General features: G+C 56.7%; 1 protein-coding gene across 1 annotated transcript; it reads left to right on the forward strand.

Moving 5' to 3' along the window:
• Positions 1 to 14,651: 14,651 nt before the first annotated feature.
• Positions 14,652 to 24,276, forward strand: MRGPRF (MAS related GPR family member F). Its single transcript, XM_005908901.3, has 3 exons — positions 14,652 to 14,866; positions 17,851 to 17,963; positions 22,490 to 24,276. The coding sequence occupies exons 2-3, from the start codon at positions 17,916 to 17,918 to the stop codon at positions 23,471 to 23,473; spliced, it is 1,032 nt and encodes a 343-aa protein (XP_005908963.1). The 5' UTR covers positions 14,652 to 14,866; positions 17,851 to 17,915; the 3' UTR covers positions 23,474 to 24,276.
• The last annotated feature ends 1,310 nt before the right edge of the window (positions 24,277 to 25,586 follow it).

A 25,586-nucleotide genomic window follows, 5' to 3' on the forward strand; every position in this document is an offset into this window, starting at 1 on the left:
CTCATTCATCCATGCATCTATTGAGTACCTTCTGCATGCTAGGAATCATTCCTGTTGATTGAATAAGACAAAAACTGCTCTTCAGAACAGTTTCAAATGATTTCTAAAAGCACACAGAAAGGGCTTCCCTGGTGGTTCAGTGGTTAAGACTCAGCACTTACAAAGCAAGGGACACGGGTTCAATCCCAGTTCAGGAAACTAAGATCCCATATGCAAATAAGGCAACACCAAAACAAAAAAGCAAGTAGAAAAACATTTAAATCACCCGTCCTCAAAGGGAAAATCTTTCAGCTCTGAATTCACATCCTTGTCCACAACCGCCGTCCTGAGCTCAAGTAGCCCCACACCCTTGCCAAGCCTCAGTTTCTATTTCCATAAAATGGAGACAATGAGAGCGGCCACTCCCATTTGCAGAGACTAAGGACATATGACGGGGCCTCAGACCCCGTTCCTGCTCCTCCCCTGCCTCCCTCCTCCACCATCTCTGGGAGAAACGTAACTCAGTGTTTTAAGATCACAAAGAATTCTCAAGGCCCTTGTCATACTTCATTCCTGAAATGACCACCAAGATTAGCAAAGCAACGATCCTACCTTTGCACTTGGGGAAACTGAGGCTCAGAGAGGTCACGTGCTTTGTCTACAGCCACACAGTGAGTGAGGGACTCAGTGGACATCAAGCTTTCCGGAGCCTGGGAAGAGAGTATGTCAGCTGAGCATGGGGCCAAAATCTGGGGCATTGGTGAGAAAGACATCACGTGTGCCCTGGGGACCAGCCCCTGGGAAAACCATCTGCTTCCCAGGCTGGGCATAGACTGCACGGGCTATTTTGAGTTCTCCCACACATGACACAAACAGCAGGAATCTGGGGAGACCCGGGTCGTTGGTCGCGATGGGAACCGAGAGGCCAAGGGAAGAGTTGTGGGTGACGAGGGTCAGCAAGGCAGGGGCAGGAGGGCAGAGCCCAGAAGCCTTCGCGGTTGGGGTGCCTGCTGGAGAGAAGGCCCATGGGGAGCCTGAATGAGAGCCTGGGAGACAGGGGGCCATGTCAGGCTGGGAGGAATCCGAGGCCTTTCCAGGGCAGGCTAGCATACCCAGGTTCCCCTGGGCTGGGAGCCCAAGACAGGGTTTGGGCGGTGGGTTGGGACGATGATGCTTTTGAACTGTGGTGTTGGAGAAGACTCTTGAGAGTCCCTTGGACTGCAAGGAGATCCAACCAGTCCATTCTAAAGGAAATCAGTCCTGAATATTCACTGGAAGGACTGATGCCGAAGCTGAAACTCCAATACTTTGGCCACCTGATGGGAAGAACTGACTCATTGGAAAAGACCCTGATGCTGGGAAAGATTGAAGGTGGGAGGAAAAGGGGACAGCAGAGGATGAGATGCTTGGATGGCATCACCGACGTGATGGACATGAGTTTGAGTAGGCTCTGGGAGTTGGTGAGCGTGTTATGTTCTTAGTCGCCCAGTTGCGTCTGACTCTTTTGGGCCACACGGACTGTAGCCCACCAGGCTTCTCTGTCCACGGGGATTTTCCAGGCAGGAGTACTGGAGTGGGTTGCCATTTCTTCCTCCAGGGGATCTTCCTGACCCAGGGATCAAACCCAGGTCTCCTTCGTCTCCTGCATTGGCAAGTAGGTTCTTTACCACTCGGAAGCCCCACACAAGGGCATATTATTTAGCCATAAAAAAGAACGAGGTGCTGACTCCTGACAATAATTACGCTAAGGGGAAGAATCAGATGCATAAGACCTTGGATTGTAGGATTCCATTCATATGAGATGTCCAAGAGAGGTAAACCCACGGAGATGAGACAGGCAAGTTGGTGATTGCCGGGCCTGGGGCAAGGGAGAGTAGGGAGTGACTGCTGATGGACAGGAGGTTTCTTTTATGGGTGATGAGAGTGTTCTGAAATTAGAGGGCGATGGTGGTTGCACAACCTTGTGAACATACTAAAAACCACTGAATTGTATACTTTAAAGAGGTGAGTTTTATGGTGTGTGTGTCGGCTGGGGGTCAGTCGTGTCTGACTCTTTTCAACCCCATAAACTGTAGTCTGCCAGGCTCTTCTGTATATGGGATTTTTATGGTAAGAAAATTCATTGAATCTGAATTCTAGGGACTTCCATGGTGGTCCAGTGACTAAGACTTTATGGTCTTAGGGATTCGATGCCTGGTCAGGGAACTAGATCCCACAGGCCGCAACTGAGTTTGCATGTCACAGCTAAAAGATCCTGCCTGCCACCACGAAGACTGAAGATCCCACATACCTACACTAAGGCCCGGCTCAACTCAATAAATCAATTAATTAAAACATAATAAAGCAAAACAAACAAACAAAAATCTCAATTCTGAAAAACCTACACAGAGAGGCCATCTTTACGTGAGACAGTCTGGGAGGGCCTCTGGGAGGAGGTGACATTTTAGCTGGGGTCTGAAGGATGAGGAGGAGTTGCCCACGGGTCAGGGCAGGAGAGGGCATGGCATTTAAGGGGAGCGACAGCGGGCTGAGGACAGTATGCTGGAGGGGAGGGGCCGAGGTAGAGCGAGGGGGCAGCAGCAGACCCCACAGGGTCCGGCATCCCAGCTAAGGGGTAGCTGCTTCTGAGAGCAACAGGGTGCATCTGGAGGGTCTGAAGCTCAGGAGACAAACGTGATGAGATTTATTGTTTGCAAATGTGGTGGTTGGAGGGGGTGGGTTAGAGGGGGAGGGGGAAGACACCTCCCCCCGACAGGAGACCACATGGCCCATAGGAATCCCTTGGGACTGGAGGTGACCCAGTACAAATATGTCTCAACCCCATGTCTTAAAAGGTAAGGTGAGCAGGAGACTGCAGGGCAGGGACGGAGCAGACACTGCAGACTCCTGGAAGTGGCCCGGACTTTGAACTTGCTGCCAGGCCAGCTGCCCAGGCTCCTCTTGGGGCATGGGCCCAAGGGACAGAGGCCACCAGGACCAGGGAAATGGTCCCCAGACGGGGAGGGACCGGAAGCATCCAGGCTGAGGAGGGCGGGTCCTGCCAGGGATCTAATCAGGCCAGTGGACCTGACAGGTCATGGTCAAGGTCTGCTCTGTGGGTGGAGGGGAAGTCCCCACACGACTCAGGAACACGTGAGCTCCTCAGAGAGCTGGCAACGTCCAGGCAGCTGGAGCTGGGAAGGAAACTTCGCTGCCCTTCAGAGCTGGCTGAGGGAGCCGCACTGGACCCATTCATCCTGCACTGAGCGGCTTCGGGACGTGTGCCTGTCCTCTGGCAGGGCTTCAGGGGAGGACTTCCTGGAGGAGGTGACATTTGAACGGGGCCCTGAAGATGATGGAAGTCCTCCAGGGACCAGCAAGTAGGGGGAACTCACGAGCACAGAGGTTGGAAAAGGCCTGTATCAACTGGAGAACTGAGCAACTAGGAACCGCCCCAACTGTCTGGGGCGGAGGTTGGAAAGTTGGGGGGACTCCTCCTGGAGAGTCATCACCCTGGGGTCTCTCTGCCAAGAGGCCCCTCCAGCTGGGCTGACCTGAGATGGACCAGTGAGTCCGTAACTGGCCAGATCCCTTTGACTCCTGGCTCTGCTTGTCCACCTGCCTCCGCTCCCTGAGGCCCTTCCCCACGTGAGGCTGCAGGTAGCATGGGTGACCACGGAGGTGAGGGAACCCCGAATTTCTGCTGGGAGGGGTTTGGGGCACTTCAGAGCCAGGAGAGCGAACGTTCACCTGGGATGACTCTAACCATCTCAGGGAGAGGCCCCTTTGCAGACCCCCTGGTAGGGAATGCCCCCGCAGAGAGAGACCTTCAAGACAGGCCGTCTCGCCCTCCCTGTGGTCAGCGAGCCCACCGGCACAGAAGGGGGAAGGCTGCAGTACCAGCTCGGGGCCCAGGGCTCAGGCGGGAGCTGAATCCAGCCCCGCTCGCCCTTCTCAGTAGAGTGCACTGAGGGCTGTGATGGTGGCCCTGCCCACAGCTCTCTCCACTGGGCCTGGCAGTCTGGCAGTGGGGGCCCGGGAAGACCCAGACCCCTGTGGGTCTCACGCTCTGCTCTGTGGCACTGCTCGTTTCTACTGAAGAGCCCACTTCAAGATGCCATCAGGACTTTCAGAACAGATGTTTCTGCTCCTGTTGGTTTTCACTCGCTAAGTCGTGTCCGCTTCTTTGCGACCCCATGGACTGCAGCACACCTGGATCCTCTGTCCTTCCCCATCTCCCGGAGTTTGCTCGAACTCATGTCCATTGAGTCAGTGAGGCTATCCAATCATCTCACCCTCTGCCTCTCCCTTCTCCTTCTGCCTTCAATCTTTCCCAGCATCAGGATCTTTTCCAGTGAATCGGCTCTTTGCATCAGGTGGCCAAAGGACTGGAGCTTCAGCTTCAGCGTCAGTCCTTACAGTGAATATTCAAGGTTGATTTCCTTTAGCCTTGACTGGTTTGATCTCCTTGCTGTCCAAGGTCAAGAGCCTTCTCCAGCGTCACAGTTTGAAAGCATCAGTTCTTCAGTACCATTTCCATTTCAAGTGGACTCAAAGGCAGTTTGGGGAAGATGGAACAGCGATGTTATCATATTTTGATCACCCCCAATTCCCTTATAAAAACGAACAGAGCACCAGGAAGAAAGACTTCAGGTTTGACTGATATGCTGGCATCCCTGAGAGTAGACAGCAGAAACTCTGTCTACTCTGAAACTCCTGAAACACCTCTCAGGGAGGTGGTCCTGCAGGGAGCAGCGACAGAATGTCAGACATGCACCTGGTTGCTCCTTCTATTTGTAAGGAGAGAAGGTCAGAGATGTGGGTCCACACTACCTTGTCAGCAGGGCTTAATGGATGGTCAGAGACTCCGAAGGAACAAGATTGGACGGTTGGTCACAGGAGGTCAGGAGAAGAGGCCAGAGGAAGAGCCTCTCGGAGTGGGCACAAGGCAGCCAGACAGGTGTCCGTATCTCGTGTAAGTGCTGACCAGAGGCCACCTTCACGGAGGAGACTCTCTGTCATCAGAGGGACAAGATGGTCTGTCTGATGGCATCAGCCAGCCTGTGTCCCCAGCCACCCTACTTTGCCTGGGCCCAGCAACCCAAGCTTCTCTGCAGTGAAGCTGACCAGCAACACCCCCCCATTGCTATGGGGCCCAGCTACCCCATCGGAGGACATCATTCCCCAGGGGACTGCCAGCCCCCTGGTGGCAGGTTGATTTGACTGGACCACTTCCATCATGGAAGGGGCAGTGATTCGATTTTCCTGGAATAATCACTTGATCTGAACAGGAATTTGCCTTCCCTGCCTGAGGAAACCTCCATCCATGGACATCTGGAAGCTTCTTGGCCATTATTATATGCCCACAACACACACTGCTTCTCATCAAGGAACTCACTTCTCCACAAATGAAGGGTATCATCAGGATTAAGCCGCTGGCTCCTCTGTCTCACCACGTTCCCCATCATCCTAAGCATCACTGAATGAAGGGATGGCCCTTTACTGGCTGAGTGATGATGCTTTGCTGTTTCCAGAATACCATTTATGTGCCTAAAGAAGAGATGAAGTAGGGGGTTACTGTACCAGCAGGTATGACTGGTCCTGGTTCCAAGGGGGAACGCCACAGAGAGCGAGTCCAGAAGATTCTCTGGGGCATCTCTGAAAACTCTCATGTCCTGCAGTACAAACCCAGGGGAAACCTAAATGACCCATGAAGGGCATAGATCCTTCAGGAATGAAGTATTGGTCACCTCACCAGGCAAAGAACCAGGATGAGCTCAGATGGGGAAAGGGAATGGGTATAGAATGAAAAGAGGAAAAAGAAGGTGTATCTACCTAGTTGGAATTACAGGACTAAGGCTGTCTGTGTTTTCTCCCTAGATCCAGTTGATAGTCCAATGACTATAAAGTGGGTTAATAGCAGCTCAAGGGACTTCCCCGGTGGTCCAGTGGCTAAGACGCTGCACTCCCAATGCAGGGGGCCCAGGTTCAGTCCCCGGTCAGGGAACTAAATCCCATATGTCAAAACCGAAGGTCCTGTGTACAGCAAGTAAGACCCAGAAAAACTGAGTAATTAAATAAATTTTTTTAATTAAAAAAAATACACTGGTTCAACCAATATCTAGTATTTTAAGTCACAAGATATAAAAGGGGATTGCAGCTCAGCTGGAAAACACCACCTAGAGTGGAACTTTGCATCTCCTTTTTTGGAAGGAGAATTAGTGTATCTTTGATTGTACAGGGGACAATGGGGTTCTGTTAGGTAGAAAGATATTGTTTTCTGTATGCAAAAGTTAAATTAAGGGATCCCCTCACACCCATTAGAACAGCTATCATGAAAAAAAAGGATAGAAAATAACTGGTGTTGGTCAGGATGTGGAATGATTGGAAGCTTTGTGCAGTGTTGGTGGGAATGTAAAACAGGGAGCGAAATGGTCCCCCCAAAAATTAGAAAGATCACGTGACCCAGCAATTCTGATTCTGGGTATTTCCCCAAGAGAATGGAAAGCAAGCTCTCGAACAGGTATTTGCAACCCAAATATGGAAGCAATCCAAGTGTCCAAGGACAGATGAACAGATAAACAGAATGTGGTCCATCCATACAGCGAAATGTTGTTCTGCCTTAAAGAGGAGAGACGTTCTGCCATTTGCTACCATGTAGATGAACCTCAAGCATGTGATGCTAAGTGAAATAAGCCAGTCACGAAAGGACAGATGCTGCACGACTCCACTCGTGTGAGGTCCCTGGAGACGTCACATTCATGGAGACAAAATAAGATGCTGGGGCCAGGGGCTGGGGAAGGGGACGGGGAGTTCGTGTTTAATGGGCACAGAGTTCCAGTTTTACTAGATAAAGAGTTTTGAAGATGATGGAGGAGATGGCTGCTCAGCACCATGAATGTACTTAAGGCCACAGAGCTGTGTGCTTAAAAATGGGGACTTCCTGGTGGCCCAGGAGATAAGAATCTACCTGCTGAGTCAGGGGACATGGACAGGTTCGATCCCAGGGGCAGGACGATTCCACGAGCCACAACCACCGAGCCCACGCGCCTAACGCTCGGCGGCGACGAGAGGAGCCGCCGCAACGAGAAGCCTGAGCACCGCGACTGGAGCAAGCCCACGCAAAGCAGCAAAGACCCAGAACAGCCAAAGCTTTAAAAATTTACTTTAAAAAGCAATTAAAAATGTCAAGTTTTCTGTTAGATGCATTTTACCATCATTTATTTAAAAAGATACTGGAATTTTATTTTTTTTTAATTTTTAATGACTTGAAATATACACACATACCAATCAGCATAATCTGTTCAGCTGGCTCAGGCCTCAGGGGGGAAATTCCAGATCAAACAGCTGTATGAGGAGCTAAACAATTCTGAGTGTTATCTGGAAAACAGCTACTTCTGCCAGAAAGTTTCAGAAACATGGCCTCCCCCAAAGAGGAGACAACAGGGCACTCAGACTGGAGAACAACTCCCCGATTCTGCACTAGACCCATGGAAACTGTGACTAATTCCATGTGGGGATCAAGGCATATTTTTGTCTTGGGTGTCCACATGCACCAATAGCGGGCCCAGCGGAAACACAGAAAGTGACCCCGGTACTTAGTGCAATGTCATTCCTTGCCTGCCTCCCTCCTGGCCCCCCAAGTCAAGAGTGGGTTTACACCAGCATCCCCCCCGACCCCGACTGCCAGCCTGTCCTCTCCCCCTCAAGTCACCCTCTCTGGGGCACCTGCAAACATCTTGCTATTGTCATGGTAACCCAAAGATGGAGGCTGGGGGCTGGTGAGCGGAGGACCAGATGGCTCAAAGCCAGGCAGAAGCGAATTCTCAAGAGTCTTTTTCTTCCTGTTCCACTTCCCCATCTCTGGGTAGTGCTTTCTGGGACCACCTCTCACACAAACTTCTTGCAGCCCCCCCACAAGAAGTTAAGCATAGTTAAAGGGGAGGGGTGGGCTGTGCTGGGCTGTCTGCCCCGCCCCACTGGGTCCTCCCTAGGGGACGCTGGACCAAGCGTTTCCCCAGTGTCTGCACCCACACCGGTGGGTGAGTGTCCAGGGTCTAGACCGATAGTGACTGCTTCTCGCATCCTGTGGTCCCAGCCTTCCAGGTGTCCATGGTCCAGCCCCACCCACTTTCCTGTATGAAAGCCCTCATTTCCCTGATGATGTGATGTCTGCTTCCTGATCTAACTCGGACACAGAGAAACAGAGAGAGAAATGCTGCCGGGGACTATTGCTGTTCAGTCGCTCAGTCATATCTGACTCTTTGTGACCCCATGGACTGCAGCCTGCCAGGCTCCTAGGTCCATTGAATTTCCCAGGCAAGCATACTGGAGTGGGTTGCTATTTCCTTCTCTGGGGGATCTTCCCAATCCAGGTATCGAACTCACGTTTCCTGCATGGCAGGTGGATTCTTTACCACTGCACCAACAGGGAAGTTGCAGCAAGGGAACCTATAACTTAAAATAGGAAAAAGAAGCAGATCAACCCGTGCACCTAGTTGGGTTCTGATTCACACACACAATCCTGTCAATAAATCAATAAATGCAGACACTGAATATTTGTTAAGAAATTAACCTTCATGACTTTTAGAAATGATCATGGTAGACTTTTAAGATGAAAATGGGGTCTTCTAAAGGTTTCCTTATTTTTCAATCCCGTGCTGAGGCCACAGATCAAATGACGTGATGACTGGGGTTTGCTCCCAGGATACAGGTGTGGAGGGAAGGGAGCAGGGGAATAGATGAGCAGAGGGGGACCAGAGCTGGTGTCAAGACTGGCCAAGGAGTTTGAGGCAGGCAAGCGTGACGATGCTGAGGGTCCCCACAGGCTAGCCCACATTAAGGAGTCTGATGAGTGAGCAGAATGCACAGTGGGACGGTGCGGAGGCTGTGGTACCAGCAAGGAGTACGAGTGGGACACAGCACGGGCCTGCCCCAGGATAGTGGCCACAAAGAGGGAGAAAAGCGGACACAGGTAGGAAATGTCTGGGCAGCAGGAAAGTGAGGAACTGGGCAGAGAGCCTCAAACTAGGAGGACGGGAGACAGCCAAGGCCCCACTCCCGGGACACCCCATCTCAGGTCCCAGGAGGGGGTTCTGCCCTGGGCTTGCGAGGATCTGGAGGCCCCACCCAGCTCCCCAGCCTCATCATACACCCCTCCCCCTCCTGCCCTCCCACCTCCGTTTCCATTCTTCCACCACAGCAAATTCTTTCCAGCCTCAGGGCCTTTGCACCTGCTGTTCTCGATCCCAGACTGTTCCTGTGAACTCCAGTGAGTAACTAGCTCCTCTCCTTCCCCTCCTCTGGCCTCGGCTAGAGCAGAAAGAGCCTCCAGCCTGGTCTTGATGAAAAGGCCTTTCTACCATTCTGCCCTAGTTTCCTATAGCTTTGTAACCAGTGGGTGGCTGTAACCACAAACTGAGTGCCTTAAGACAACACACACTTATTCTCTCTCTCTTTTTTTTTTTTTTTGGCTGCCACGGGGCCTGTGGGATTGAACCCATGTCCAGTGCAGTGGGAGCACCAGGGACGTCTCCACACATTTGTCCTCTCGTAGTTCTAGAGATCAGAAGCCTAAAATCAAAGTGTGGGCAGAGCTGGAGACCCTAGGGGACAATCCATTTCCCTGCCTCTTTGAGCATCTAGAGGATAATGCATCCTTGCCCCGTGGCCACTTTTTCACACCCCTCCGACCTCATTCTTTGCTCATCACATCTCCTGCCTGATCTCCTGTCTCCTGTCATGACATCTCACACTGACCCTCCTGCCTCCCTTCTATGAGGACCCTTGAGATTACACAGGGCCCACCCAGATAACCCTGGGTAAGCGCCCCATGTCAGTATCCTTAGCTTCATCATATCTGCAAAGTCTCTTTTGCCACATAAGTTCCTCTAGTCTCAGGATCTGGGGATTAGGACACATGTCAGCATCTTTAGGGGGGCATTATCCAGACTACATCACACCTTGTCTTCTCCTCCCACATCATTTTCTATCACCACACCTGGTCATTATCCTACCTGCACTGGTTCCGGTCGGAATTCCTGGGCTCACGTGTTTCTGTTTATCACCTGTTCTTCTCTCCCTTCATGTCTGATTTCTCCACAGTTGTTTCCCCAACACCAACATTGTTGGTGTTCAGTAAATATGTGTTGAATGAAGGTAAGAATGGATGGATGGAGGATGGATGGATACATGATGGATGGATGGTGGATGCATGTATGGATAAATGATGGATGAATGTCAGATGGATGATGGATGGATGGATGATGGATGAATAGATGATGGATGGATGGATGGATGGATGGATGGATGGTGGATGCATGTATGGATAAATGATGGATGAATGTCAGATGGATGATGGATGGATGGATGGCTGATGGATGAATGAGTGATGGATGGGTGTCAGATGGATGATGGGTGGATGGATGGGTGATGGATGAATGAGTGATGGATGGGTGTCAGATGGACGATGGGTGGGTGGCTGATGGGTGATGGATGGATGAACAGGTAGGATGGTGAATGCACGAGTGAACAAATGATTAGTCTTCCACATGTAGGACACAGAGATTCCCCACATGCACATTCCATCACAGATGCTCCAGCTGGAGAAGGGGAGAGAGGCGGGAGGAAGTGTCCTCCTCTCTCTTGCCCATCAGGAAAACCAGCTAGATCTTGGAGAGACTTTTTCAATCTCGAGGGTTGAAACCAAAGGGCCTCAGGAACTAAACTGGGAGACCCAGCTCATGCACACATTTGCCTCATCTCATCGAGGAGCTTAGCCAAGAGAAGGGTGGGGGCTGGACCCTAAAGAGCCAGCCTGTCACCACCAAGAGGGATGAGCACTGATATGTGGGTCCACAACATGTAAAACCTTGAGAACTTTATCCCACATGAAAGAATCAAGACACAAAAGACCTGTGTGCTTCTACTTCTACAAAATGTCCAGAATGGGTAAATTTACAGAGATTAGATGAGTGCGACCAGGGCCTGGGGTGTGGGTGGCTGCGGAGACCGCTAACGAGTATGAGGTTCTTCTGTTCTTCTGAACATTGACAACAACCTTCTGTAATTAGACTGTGGTCACGGTTCACGACTGTGAAACCACTGAATCATAGACTCTAAAGAGGTGAACTGTCCGGTGACTGCAGCCATAAAGTAAAAGACGCTTGCTCCTTGGACAGAAAGTTATGACAAACCTAGACAGCATATTAAAAAGCACTGACATCACTTGGTCAACACAGGTCCATACGGTCAAAGCTTTGGTTTTTCCAGTAGCCATGTATGGATGTAAGAGGTGGACCATAGAGAAGGTCAACTGACGAAGAATGATGCTTCCCAACTGTGGTGTGGAGGAGACTCTTGAGAGTCCCTTGGCCTGCAAGGAGATCAAACCAGTCCATCCTAAAGGAGATCAGCCCTGAACATTCATTGGAAGGACTGATGCTGAAGCTGAAGCTCCAATACTTGGGCCACCTGATGCCGAGAGCTGATTCATTGCAAAAGACCCTGATGCTGGGAAAGACTGAAGGCAAAAGGAGAAGAGGGCAGCAGAGGATGAGATGGTTAGATGGCCTCACCGACTCAATGAACATGAATTTGAGCAAACCCTGGGAGACAGTGGAGGACAGAGGAGGCTGGCGTGCTGCAGTCCATGGGTCACAAAGAGTCAGACACGACTGAGCGACTGAACAGCAACACTGGTGTGTGAAGTGTATCTGAAAAGACCTGTTGAGAAAAGAGAAGCACCAGCCTATCAAAGCTGGAGTGGAAGGTGGGGACAGGGCGTCTCAAGTCCTACCGCCTTCCTCCACGGTACAACTGGGAAAGAGGCTCAGTTTCTCTTGGTTCATCAGAGGCAGGGCAGGACCAGAATGTGGGCCTCTGGAGCTGCCCTCCCATCTGGACACCTCCGTGCCCAGTGCTGGAGTTGTAAATACAGAGAGCTCCCAGGGTCCTAGCTCAGGCCCTGCCACTGGATGAGGGAGGGGTCCAGGAGCTACACAGAGATGCTCCCTGGGTCTGCGTTCCCTCAGTTCCGGAATCTGGGCACCTTGCACACAGGGGTCTTTATCTGTTCCTTCCTTGGTGGATTCCCAGGCTTTAGAACAGTCCAGGCACATAGCAGCTGCTCAGTGAACGTGTGTTGCCCGAGCACGTCACAAGGGCGGGGCTGCGAGGATGAAGTCATTCCACCTGGCTCCGAGGGCCGGCTGTAACTGTCATCAGCATCACTGCCTTTGTCCCCTGAGTAGATGGGACAAAGGGCAGCAGAAAGGTGAGAACAGGACATGGCGGGCAAGATCCTGGGCCAGGAAGGGCCATTCAGAGCTGCCTGGCCTGGGGGCTTCATCCATGCCTCTGCCCTCCCTTCCTCCCCCTGGTCTCACCAGCCCGTTTACTCGGGCAGCTCACGTCCTGCTCCAGGGCCTTTGCTCTTGCAGTTTCCTCTGCCGGAGACGCCTTCCTCCCCTTCTCACCTGAGTCACTTCTTCCCAACTTTCCCCGTGGGCTCCACCGTCACCTCCTCCGAGAAGCCATCCTGATTTCGCTGGCATGCCCAGCCCCAGTGCCTTCTGTCTGGTTGTGGTTTTACACAGCCCTGGGTCCTCTGACTCTGGTCTGCCTCCCAGCTTGACGGAAGCTCCCTGCAGCTCATCAGCTCACAGCAGTGCCTGGTGCCCAGCCAGCGCGCTGATGGGTGTGCGGGCCTGCCTGGGGTCTCTGCACCTTCCCGGTGGGCCCAGAGGGGCTGACCCCCTCATCCAGGGAGCACCTGTCAGTGAGGGACCACAGGAGGGCCCAGCAGAGGAGGTCTGCCTGCACCCTTGTAGGGGCTAGGGCAGGCGTTAAACCTGAGGCCCACGGCACAGGACCACTAAAATGAAGTCCTGTTCTCCTGGGAGGGGCGGAGAACACTGGATGGCAGGGTGGTGGCTTGTTGGGAGTGTGAGGACGGAAGAGGAGGGTTGGAAGCCTCGGGATCGTGTCTCAGTCCCCACGTGCCCAGCACTGGGCCAGTCATCTCCAAGTCGCCCTAAGCCTCGCTGAAGGGGGAGGGGGATGAATGACACATGTTTCTGGGGTCACGGGCACCCTGATTCCCTCCTCATTGCAACTCCAGGAGTCATTATTTTTCCCAGGAGGCCCAGGGTCACCCAAGACTGGAGGCAGCCCGGGGAGCCCCACATGTGGCCGGGGTTCCCTCCAGGCCCCTGGGGAGCCCAGCCTCCAGGCCGGAGGACGGTGGGGGGCAGTGGGATGCAGCACACCCAGGCAAAGGGTGGCTTTCCCATTTACAAGCGCCTCTGCTTACTTTTGAGAGAAACAGATTTCCATACCAAATAAGGTGGTGGACTTCAGAGCTGCTGCCCACTTCACACAATTCCTTTTAAGAGTCCAAACTCAATTACACTTGGAACTTGCCCGGGTTGGCCCCCCACCCCACCCCCTGGCCTCCGCGTGTAAACAAGCGGCCCAGCTGGGCCCCAGCTGGCCAGCCTGGGAGAGGAGGGGAGGGTCCCCAGCCTCTCCTCCCACTCCTCCTCGGGCGTGGCCGTGAACTGCAGCATCCTCGACTCCTCCCCCCCAACCCCTCCCTAAAAGCAGAAACCACCCCCGCCCCGCCCCCAGGAGGCCAGCCGGGCCCAGTAGGGAACAATCCGAGCCCCCTCGGAAGTTCACACGGGGCAGGGACATCGTGCTCCTCTGGGCGCGGGGGTGCTGCAGGCCCAGGCCAGGTGCAGGCGAGCTTCGTGTCTGGGTTCTCTTTCCGAGGCCCGCCGAGGCAGCCCCCAGCCTGGGCACCGTGTGTTCCGCAGAGGCTGTGCTCAGAATTCCCCCGGGCTCCCCGGGGCCATGAGAAAGTCGGTCCAGGGCAGCGGAGCCTTCCCTGGTGGCTGCCTGGGAAAGCCGCTCCTCACCCTCCCGCTCCTCAAGGCCACCCCCCTCTGGCCCCTGCGCCGCCGCCCCCCACCCCCAGGCTTTGGCTCAGTGCCCCAGGACCCCGCGAGGGGCTCGCCCGGGTCGGGGGAGGCTGACTCATCCTCCCGCCGAGCGGCGCACGCACCAGGCACCTCAGCCCCGCCAATTTCCCCGCTGGGTTCGGGCCCCAAGCAAGCGCTGTGATTTTCCACTTGCGCCATCTGATTGCTATTAGGGCTGGGGAAAGGGAATTCCTGGCTCCAGAAGCCCTCAGGGGGGCCCTGGGCAGATTCCGAGGTGGAAGCTGGTGTGGGGTACCACCTGGGTGGCACTGCTGTGCAGCCACCCGGTCAGCCTCTCCGAAGTCCCTGAGCTGCCCCACCCTGGAGCCCTCGCCCTGCTGCCTCCTTGGCTGCTCCGTTATCAGTCCCTGGGTACAGGTGGGGACTCACTCCACCCCCTGCACCCCCACCCTGAGACCTGCACGCCCAGAGATGCCCAGGGAGGGGCCAAGGGAAGGCACCGGGCAAGCGGAGAGCCTGGTGCTCTCTCTCCGCGTGCAGCGGGCAGCCCCTCGGAGCTGCAGATTCACAGCTGGACTCGGGCCGCAGTGCTCGGGCCAACGTGACGTCACCAGGCAGGGAGCTGAGTTCCCAGTGGGGCTCGGGGGAGTTGGGGGCGGGGGGGTCCGGAGCGGGGCATTCCTTCCCAAAGCCTCATCCCGGCTCGGCCCCTCCCCCTCCTCCCCGTCCCCGCCCCCTCCTGCCGGGCCTGGAATTGGGTTTGGGGCGGGTTACACTTCCAAAGCCGTCTCCTCCAGCAGGCAGGCAGGCGAGGCTCTCCTGCAGTCCGAGCTCGCCTTTCCTGAGCCTCCGGGCAGTGCCCCGGGCTGGCCTGCCCGCCCGGGTGGTCCAGGACCAGAGGTGGACATCGCGGGAGGAGCCCTCTGCCAAAGGGAGGCCTCCGAGGATCAGACCCACAGCTGCAGGTAGTGCCACATGCCCGGGGCCCAGGGAGGGCATCTCGGGAGCCAGGGCTGCAGGGTGAAGGCCTGGGCAGGGAAAGGGAGAGAGGTGGGCACCTTCAAGGCTGGCAGACCCTGGAAATCACATGGCCCAAAGCAGGAGCACCCCGCCCCAGACCCCCAGAGCAGTGCTGTCAGCATCTGAGGCTGCAGGAGTTCCGAGGACACGGGGCCACTTGAGAGTCCCCTTCTTGTGCAGCAGGCCCTGGCACTCCGACCCCCAAGCCATCTGTCCTCTGCTTCCAGCTCCTGCTCTGTCCTCCGGAGGTGGGGACTCCCCCCTGACCCCCCGCCCCGTCCCCTACTCTCGCCAGCCTCCAGCCATCCAAGTGAGTTTTCTGGAAGGGCAGGAAGGGAAACACCCAGCAGGCAGCATCCCACTGCTGTCACGCAGGCAGACTGCGCTTCCAGCAGCTCGGGGCCAGCCCTGGGGTGGACAGCGAGGAATAAGCCGCGGAGAAGGAGGCTATTCAGCCACGGAGGCTGGGCGGCTGCGTCCCACCTTCTCCCAGGCGGGCGGTGCCTAGTGGGGTGTTGGCGTTGGGCGAAGCTGTCTGTTCCTGAAGCATTCCGAAAGGTCTCCCCTGTGTCCAGGGGCAGGGACAGCCGCAAGCCCACCCCACAGCTGGCTCTGTCAGACCCAGCCCAGGCGGCAGCCCCCCTAGACAAGGAGACAAGGAGCTGGGAAGACGGAGGGCAGAACTGGAGGCTGCTGGCTCCCACCAAGCCAGGCCTCCTGGAGCAAAGCCCTGCCTAGCCGGCGGGCCAGGCTCAGAGGGGATGGAAGTGAGAGATGCGGGCCTTCCTGAGGCCAGGGGAGGCAGACAGGTAGCCGGAGGCCACCTGGGCTCCTGCTTTGAAGGGAAGGTCAGCAGTGAGCTGAACTGGCAGATTTTCTTTTGTCTGTGTTAGCCCAAGCTAGCCCTGTCATAGGCTGAATCCCAGCATGAGGAGCACACACGCTCACACGCATCCCTCATACATGTCACACACATGTCCTTCCACGGCCCACGTGGAGTTCAACTTGGCTCTCAGGTCCCTCCATAAGGGTGCAATAGCTTTTCAGCTGGCCCATGGCAGGGCGACAAGGGCTCAGACACACACAGCGACAGTCATCCCTCGAGTCAACACTCCGTGCCCAGCCCCATCGCAGGCAGGTCCCAGCCAGCAATCCGGGGTGGGGGGTGGGCATCTGTGTGCTGGAGTGGGGTGGGGGGCGTCTAGCCTGGCCGGAGGGGAACAGGGGAGACCCTCCAAGTCAGGACATCGAGCCTGGGGCCCAGGCCTCGGGGTGGTGTGGGTCTGGAAGGATGAGCAGAAGAGTAGGGACAGAGGAGATAGAAGAGGGTGGAAGGGCGATTACTCCGCGGGAAGACCGGCTGAGGCCGGCACTTTGAGGGCTGCAGGCACCCGGAGAGTTTCAACAAGTCCCAGCGTGTGAAGGAGGTTGAGATCTGTCCGTGGCAACGGGGACAGGGGTCCAACGAGAGTCAAGACCGCCACGGGGGCGGGGGTAGGGGGCACAGTTATACGCACGCCTGCGACCCCTTCCCTGCCCTGCTCCTTCGCCATCTGCAGACCCACACTGGTCAGGCCTCACGAGCTGGCTCACGCAAAAGGGCTCCCACCCCGCGCGCAGCCATCGGCTGCAAGCCCCGCTGTCCGCGCCGGCCCCGCCCGCGGCCCCGCGGGTGGCCCCTCCAGGCGACCCCGCGCCCGGGTCTCCGGGAGGCCGGTGGTTAAAGAGGGCTGGCGGCTCACGAGAACGGCCGCTCCGCGCAGCCAATGACCAGAGCCCGCCCGGGCCCGCCCTCCCGGCCCTCCCGGCCCGGGGCGGAGGGGCGCGTGATGGCCTCGACTGGCGGTGGCGGCCTGGGTTGGAATTCCGGGGGAGTCAGGAGGAGGAGGGGCCCAGCGCCCCGCCGCCCGGCTGGGCCCCCCCGCAAGGCCCCTCCTCCACTCACTGCCTCAGTTTCCCGCCTGCACGGTGGGAGGGATGGGTGCTTGCCAAGTTGAGGCTGAGCTCAAGTTGGGGACCGCGGTCAATTCGAGTGAACTCGTGGCAAGTCCACCAATGAGCTCTGCCCGGCCAGGATGGACAAGTCTCAGGCCACCCCTCGCTTCTCCCAGCCGCCCCCTCCCCAACCCGACCTGAAGTCCAGGCCGAGCCCAGCTGCTCCTCCTCCAACCTGGAGCTAGGACCACCCTAACGACTTCAGGGCTGGCCCCTCCAGCCTCCCGCCTCTTCAGCCCATCTAGGCTCTGCAGACACAAATCTGAAAAGCCGTAGTGTCCTCCCCACCACCCTCCCAGGGAGGTGACCTCACCTCCCTGCCCTCATCACAGGGGGAGTGACTACACCTGCTTCCTCGCTGGTACCCAGGACCAGACAGGAGGACAGGTGTCCGCAAGCAGGCTCTCACTGACCCAGGGTTGATGGTGGGTGATGACAGCAATGCTGATGGTGACTGGGCTGCCTTCTCCTCCTCCAGGGAGTCTTCCTGGCTAGAAATGATCTTTTCTCTCCCACGTTCCCTCCTGGGACTAACTGCCCGGAACCCCTGTCCCACCCCTGGCTGGACACAAAGGTGGTGCCCAAGAAGTGTGTGCAGGTGAACAATCATATCCCCAGGTACCGTCTGGCTCCAGAAATGTCAGACAGAGCTGGGAAGGAGAAGGACTTCTTCCCCAGGAGGTGCCACTAGGGTATCAGCAGGGGTGTGAATGAGGACCCCTCCCCCCGGGGAAGGAGGGGGCGGTGCACACAATGCCACCTGCTCTGGACTCAGCAGGAAGCCCCGTGCCTCCCACAAGGCCCTGCCTCTGGGGAACCAGGGGATGGTTCATGAACCTGCCCTCCAAGGGGACAGCCCTACGGGCCTGGGGAGGGGTCTACCTGGGCGTGGAGGACACTGACCCCCTGATGGGACCCTTTCTGCCGTGCCCAGTGGGTTGTGCAGGCCGGTGAGCTGTGAGAGGAGCCCTGAGGAACGTGGACTGGCCGGGCCTGGAGATGGCTGGAAACTGCTCCTGGGAGGCCCACCCCACCAACTGGAACAAGGCAAGTCCCTCCATCAGCTCCGTACAGAGGGGGCTCCTCCACCGGGGTGTGCGGGATGGATGTGATGGGAGGGGCACGCTGCCCCAGTATGTCCTGCTTACACACACTCTGCCACGCAGAACCCATCCTCGAGCTCGGGACAGACAGGGCCCCTCTGGGCTGTGTGGCCTGGCACTGCTTACCAGGTTCTTGGATCCCCAGTGCCTTCATCACTGGACACCCTCAAATCCTGTCCTGTGTTACCAGCCTCCAGAGGTCTTGTTCTCTCTTCCCTGTGGAGATGGGGCGGTCAGCTATTTCCCACAGCTAGGCCCTGCCAGGAGGCCCTACAAGGCTGGCTCCAAAGGGGCTCCGATGTCACATGCTCCGGGGGCTCTGGCCCACCCTGCCAGTGTCACCCAGGGTCCAGTCGCCACGGCTTACCTTCCGCATGCAGGCACCATCCTGCAGCTGAGACTCTGACAGTCCATCAGGCTGACCCATCCCTTCTGCCCTTGCTCCTCCGGTCCCTACTTCTCTGAGGCCCTTGGAAACTCTGGAGTTCTTTCTGAATCCTGGACAAGACCCTCTCAAGTTGGAAGGACCTCTTGAGTTTAGCGGGTACAACATTTGAGGAAACCAAGACTCACACCAGTGTAGTGACTCAGTGGGGGTGAGTCCAGAGGACCGCAGAGCCCGGACTCCTGCCCAGGACCTGAGCCCTAGCCCCAGGCACCTCCCCACCATGCCTGCAGCCCCCTCCTGCCTCCGATGGTGACCGCTGTGGGGTGGCCGCCATGGGAAGCAGAGATGGGACCAGCTCCGGAGTCTCCAGAAACCCCCAGAGAAGAGGCAGAGCCCAGGGAGGGGACCAGGCTCCAGGCAGGCATTTTACAAGGTGGTATGTGGCCGGGATGGCAGCTCACGCCCAGTGACTCACTGGCCCTCCCGCTCTGACTCTGCAGAGAGGATTGCAGATTTTTTCCAGCCTTCGAGAGGCTCTGAGTGATCTGGTTTGTCAGCTGCAGGCCCTGCTGCCCGGGTCGCTTGGGCGCAGAGCTGGTCCTTCACAGACTCCTTTAGTCAGCGGTCTTGTAGATTATGCCTCTCCTCCCCAGCTAAGAGGAGGTTCTTCAGAACCACCAACAGGAAAGGCTGAGATAAGAGCAAGCTAAGGCGTTTGCCTTTCGGAGAAGTAGTACTGGAGTACCACTCCAGTACTCTTGCCTGGAAAATCCCATGGATGGAGAAACCCAGTGGGCTGCAGTCCATGGGGTCGCTAAGAGTCGAACACAACCAAACGACTTCACTTTCACTTTTCACTTTCGTGCATTGGAGAAGGAAATGGCAACCCACTCCAGTATTCTTGCCTGGAGAATCCCAGGGATGGCAGAACCTGGTGGGCTGCTGTCTGTGGGGTCACACAGAGTTGGACATGACTAAAGCAACTTAGCAGTAGCAGCAGCAGCAAGGCGTTTGATGGGCTTCCTGAATCTGCCGGCCAATACAAGAGATGCAGGTTCTATCCCTGGGCCGGGAAGATCCCTTGGAGGAGGAAATGGCAACCCACTCCAGTATTCTTGCCTGGAAAATCTCATAGACAGAGGAGACATGGCGGGCTGCAGTCCATGGGGTCGCAAAGAGTCAGGCACGACTGAGCACACACACTCACAGCACGAGGGGTTTGAGAGCTGACAGACAGACAGGTGTGGAGTCATCAGTAAATGTATTTAGAGAATGTTGAGTAGTGGCTAGGACCCCCATACCCTGAGCTCATGGGGTCAACCCAGAGTTTACCAGCACCCTCCAGTCCCTGCTTGCAGATGCCCCTTGACCGGAGCCAGGCCAAAAGTGCTCTCCCTTTGTTATGGGGCGTCAGGCCCAGAAAGCCATCTTTCAGGACCCAGCTTTCTGCCAGAGCTGGGAGGCCATTTGGAAAGCAGCAGAGTGGGCTTGATCTGACAACCTTATGGCTTTTTGTTTGTTTGTTTGTTTTGCTTTTGTTTTGGAGGGAGAGTCATGAGCAGTAGGAACTGATACCCAGGAGGTGTTTAGAGGGAGGCGAGGTTCAGGCTCTGTGGGAAAGAGTGCTGGGATGGATTAGTGATGTCTGCCGGCGTATGTCAAGGGGAGTGATGGTGTTCTGGGCAGCCTCAGCCACTTGGGACGAGAGGTCAAAATAGATAGCCTGAGAACAGAATCCAGCATTTAGACGCATTGTGCTTGGCCCACAGAGTGTTTTTTCTTTTAGATGTGAACGTTTAAACATTGGGATAAAGAACATTTAAAGATCTAGGCTTCCTAGATGGCTCAGTGGTGAAGAATCCACCTGCCAGTGCAGGAGACGCAACAGACGCAGCTTGGATCCCTGGGTCAGGAAGATCCCCTGGAGAAGGAAGTGGCACCCCACTCCAGTATTCTTGCCTGGAGAATCCCATGGACAGAGGAGCCTGGCAGGCTGCAGTCCATGGGGTTACAAAGAGTCGAACATGACTGAGCGCACACACACAGAATTTACAGTCTCGAGTTCTGACTTCTCTGGGGAGTGGGGGAAAGATGATCCGTCACTCAGTCTGCCAGTGCCCCCTGGAGCCCCCCAGCTGGAGCAGGGCGGCTGCCTACTTGCTCAGGACAGGTGCCCTCTGCTTTGCCATTGCCCCCCCACTCGCCGGTTTCTTGCACCTGGCCCACCTTCATGCATTTCTACGCCAGCCCAGACCCTGCAGCCAAGACTGACATTTAGCCAGATGGACTCACACAGCCAGACCAAGTGTCAAACCACCGAAGCGCTCCCCCACAGCTCTATAAATAGCCACTGCCTCCAGCGTCTCCTCCTCGAGGGACCCCCTGGCCAGACCCAGTTTCCTCATGATCCAGAAAACCAAAGGGTCACCCAGACCCAGCAGGGGACCACCCTGATTCCCTAGGTCTCTCTGATCCCACTGTGGGTCAAGGGTCACTTTTGGTAACTTGCAAGTGATTTTGCTCTTTTGAATAAATGTTTTCATGTTTTAGTAGAAAAATTGCAAGTTTTGTAAATTCGCATAAACCTTTATCGACTCTGTTAGCCTGTTGTCACTTTTACTTCCTATCTAGTATCTTTTTTTAAAACCTTTCATTTTGTGTCGGGGAATAGCCACAAACTAACGTGACAGTTTCAGGTGAACAGCGGAAAGGACTCAGCCATACATATACATACGCACATACGAGTATCCGTTCTCCCCCGAGCTCCCCTCTCACCCAGGCTGCCGCATAACACTGAGCAGAGTCCATGTGCTATATTGTCGGTTATACATTTTAAATACAGCAGTGTGTACATGTCCATGCCAAACTCCCTAACTATCCCTTCTCTCCCAGCAACCATTAGTTCATTCTTGAAGTCTGTGAGTCTCTTTCTGTTTTATAAGTGCATTGAAGATACTTTCTTTCCCAAAGCTATTTGAAAGTACATTACAGGGACTTCCCTGGTGATCCAGTGGCTAAGACTCCAAGCTCTCAATGCAGGGCACCCAGGTTCGATCCCTGGTCAGGGGACTAGATCCCACATGCCGCAATTAAGAGATCGTATGTCACAGTTAAAGACGCCGTATGCCACAAGAGTGGCGATCCTATGCACCGCAACTAAGACTCAGCACAGCCAAATACATATTTTAAAAGTTTTTAAAAAGAAAGTAAATTACAGACTCCAATGCCCTTTGCCCCCAAACAGCCTATGTCTTCTTAAGATCAAGGACCCTCCCATGCAGCAACAGTGCATTTTCTGTACAGCGTTTTCAGTGCATTACTGTTCAGAAAGTGCAGCATGGGTCCAATACCATTATCTGGAGACATGGTTCATATTCACACTTCCCAGTCATTCCCGTAATCGCCTCCACAGCGATGGCTAGACCCACAGTACAATCCAGGCTCACACCCTGCAATGACTGGTCACGCCGCTTCAGTTTCCTTCAGTGTAGAAAGGCTCCTCGGTTTTCTTGCACAATATGGACATTTTCTGGGCAGTGGGATGTCAGGCCCCTTGATGAGGGACTGATCATTTTCACTGTTTTCACCATCACTCCAGTAGGCTGCCCCCTCCAGACTCAGGGGCACAGAGTGCTAGAATCAGGAGTGTCTTCTGCTCCAGTTGGAGCCAGTTAGTTGCTCCAAAGACAAGTCTGTCATCAGGAGCAACACACCTGGAAGCAGATGTGGTTTGCGGTGGAGCCTAGCATACCTAGATGCGGGCGCGGGTTTGGGGGTGGAGCCTGCATGCGCGCATGCTCAGTCGCTCACTCGTGTCTGACTCTTTGCTACCCCGTCAACTGTAGCCCGCCAGGCTCCTCTGTCCGTGGGATTTCCCAGGCAAGAATCCTGGAGTGGGTTGCCATTTCCTTCTCTAGGGAACCTTCCCCACCCAGAGATCACACCTGGGTCTCCTGCATTGAAGGCAGATTCTGAGCCAGCAGGAAGCCCCGGGGGCGGAGCCTAGCACACCTGGACGCAGGTGCGGGGGTGGGGGTGGGACCAGCCAGCATCACTGCGTCTCCCCCTCCACACCTGCACAGATGTGTCCCGGCGTGAGCGAGGCCCCCGAGCTCTACAGCCGTGGCTTCCTGACCATCGAGCAGATCACCATGCTGCCGCCGCCGGCCATCATGAACTACATCTTCCTGCTCCTCTGTCTGTGCGGCCTGGTGGGCAACGGGCTGGTCCTCTGGTTTTTCGGCTTCTCCATCAAGAGGAGCCCCTTCTCTGTCTACTTCCTGCACCTGGCCAGCGCGGACGTCGGCTACCTCTTTAGTAAGGCTGTGTTCTCCATTCTGAACACGGGGGGCTTCCTGGGCCCCTTTGCCGACTACGTCCGCGCCGTGTCCCGGATCGCGGGGCTCTGCATGGTCCTCACCGGCGTCAGCCTCCTGCCAGCCATCAGCTCGGAGCGCTGCCTGTCGGTCGTCTTTCCCACCTGGTATTGGCGCCGTCGGCCCAAGCGCCTGTCGGCCGTGGTGTGCTCGCTGCTCTGGGCCCTGTCGCTGCTGGTCACCTGTGTCCACAACTACTTCTGCGTGTTCCTGGGCCGCCAGGCGTCCGGGGCGGGCTGCACGCACATGGACGCCTTCCTGGGCATCCTGCTCTTCCTGGTCTTCTGCCCGCTCATGGTGCTGCCCTGCCTGGCGCTCATCCTGCATGTGGAGTGCCGGGCCCGGCGGCGCCAGCGCTCGGCCAAGCTCAACCACGTCATCCTGGCCGTGGTCTCGGTGTTCCTCGTGTCCTCCATCTACCTGGGCATCGACTGGTTCCTCTTCTGGGTCTTCCGGATCCCGGCGCCCTTCCCGGAGTACGTCACCGACCTGTGCCTCTGCATCAACAGCTGCGCCAAGCCCGTGGTCTACTTCCTGGCCGGCAGGGACAAGTCGCAGCGCCTGTGGGAGCCCCTCAGGGTGGTCTTCCAGCGGGCCCTGCGAGACGGGGCCGAGCCGGGGGAGGCAGGAGGCGGCACACCCAACACGGTCACCCTGGAGATGCAATGTCCCTCAGGGAACGCCTCCTGAGAGGCCGGGCACCTGCAGGCGAGGCGGGGCCCACGTGACCTCAGAGACCCTTGACAGAGGGACATGAGCTGGCAGCAGCCCTGGGGCCCAAGCGCAGGGAGAGAAAGCTGCTCCCGCCTGCGAGCCGCCTTCTCCCAGGGCATAAGCGCCCCTGGGGAGGGGGGCAGCAAGACAGACAGCCCCCCGTGACCCTGCCAGGCTCCCCCGGCCACCCGCTCCTTCCCTGAGCTGTGGTACAGAAGTCGCCCCAAGGCCATGGGCCGGGTGTGGGGCTCCTCCTGGCCCCAGGGTGGTCAGGAAGGGAGAGGAGGGCATCACTCAGCCCTGTCCACCTCCTGCCCTGAGAGGCAGCCCTCCCCGAGAATGATTCGGCCAGCACCATCGCCTGTCGGGCCAGCAACTTCCTCCTGCCGCGAGGACACCTCCTGGCTCCGTTCTGTCCTCTTAAGGTGATCTTGTGAGCTGCGGGGGAGAGCTGCCCCTTAACCACCTCAGGGGCCCGTCTTTCTGCAGACAACGTTCCCGCCTCTGGGGAGCCCTTGGGTGGCCCAAATGACGGGGCTTCTGTCCTGTCGAGTGGCTGGACACAGAAAGGAGCTTCGGCCAGCTTGGGTGACTCACTCTCTTTTCTGACTCCGTGCCGGCTGGTGCGTCTGAGCCACCGTCTGCCTGGCCCGCGGGGCAGTGGGCGCTGGCTCTCCCTGGCCTCCCCAGCCCACCTGCAACCACGGTGGCCCAGCTTGGTCAACGGAGGTTTTATGAAAGACAGTAAATGTGTATCAATAAACGTTTTTTATCTTGCACTGAGGAAGACTTCCTGCCCTCTGTCCTGTCTGTGGGCTTGTGCCCACACTGAGGACCCCACGGGCATCCGAGGCCCAGGTGGGCTGCCCTTCCGTGCTCCCTTCCCCACACAGCCTGCTCCGTACCCCAGGTCTCGTGCCCCGGCTCCTGGTGGGCCTGTCTACACCTCCAGTTGCTCCCTCTCCGGGGATGCTGTCCACTTCTCTGCTAGGGGGAGGGTGATCCCCACGCTACCCTCTGTTGGCTAAGCCCGGTGCCCTTTCCATCCACCCAAGGCCCCCCTGTTCCCTCTGGAAACTTAGCTTCCATCACACCTCCTGAGTTCCAGGCTCTGTGCCGGCTGATACAGCCCGGCCCGGGAAGAACACATTATGTCCACACCGAGCCCCCCACCCCCTACCCCAGGGGCCGCGGCATCTTCTGCTGTATGCCCCTCCCGCCTTCCAGAACTGTCTGTCCTGAGGTCTCTGGAGCCGGCCTGGTGTCCCTGTGCCTTGCACCTCCCGACTTCCCAGCCAGAGCCTAGAGCCCCTCCCAGGAGACGGCCTCCACCCGGGCCGGCCGGCCAGCTCCCTGACCACCCCTCGCCCCGACGGGCTGTGGGAGACAACCATTTTGGATCCAACCTGGGACCCCCGCCCCTTTGTGGGAAGATCTGGGGCAACCGCTCACCACACAGGCCCCAGGAAGAGACCAAGGGCAGAGGCATTGGGGACCCTTGGAGCAGAGCGCCCCTCTTCTGTGGAGATGGGTGGGGGCGGGCAGGGCGGCCAATTGAGGGAACTGCCCTTCAAGGGAGCAGTTCCACCTGGTGGCTGGCATTCTGCCAGCAGACCCTGGACGCCCTCTGCCTCGCCCTGGCGATGCCGGAGCCCAGGCCACAACACCCCCTCAGGCCGGCTGACCCCCAAGTACGTGGCCCCGAGGACTGGCCCCCTCAGGCCTCCACTCCCGAGCTCCCTGTTCTCACAGCCCCGGCTGCCTCTCCAGCAAGGCCCCTGCTGTGTGGCCCAGAGGCCAAGGTTCCAGGACCTCTGGTGTTGGGGCCGGTGCCCACATCCCCTGTCCCAGCCCCTGGGGTGCAACCCCCCAAACCCCCTCCACACACCAGACGGAACCCCAGCACCGCTAACATTTCTGAGGCCCCAGAGTAACCAGGTGGGGTCCTGACAACGCACATGGGGGGACCGGGGCCGGGACTTGGACCGGTCACTTGGAAAGCTCAGGCCTCCACGCGGCAGGAAGGCCTCCAGGCCTGCAGGTGCCCGAGGACACCAACCAGGGCTGGCTCCTCAGGGCACAGTGCATC

Source organism: Bos mutus, chromosome 22 (genome assembly GCF_027580195.1).
Source record: "Bos mutus isolate GX-2022 chromosome 22, NWIPB_WYAK_1.1, whole genome shotgun sequence".
NCBI classification, from domain to species: Eukaryota; Metazoa; Chordata; class Mammalia; order Artiodactyla; family Bovidae; genus Bos; species Bos mutus.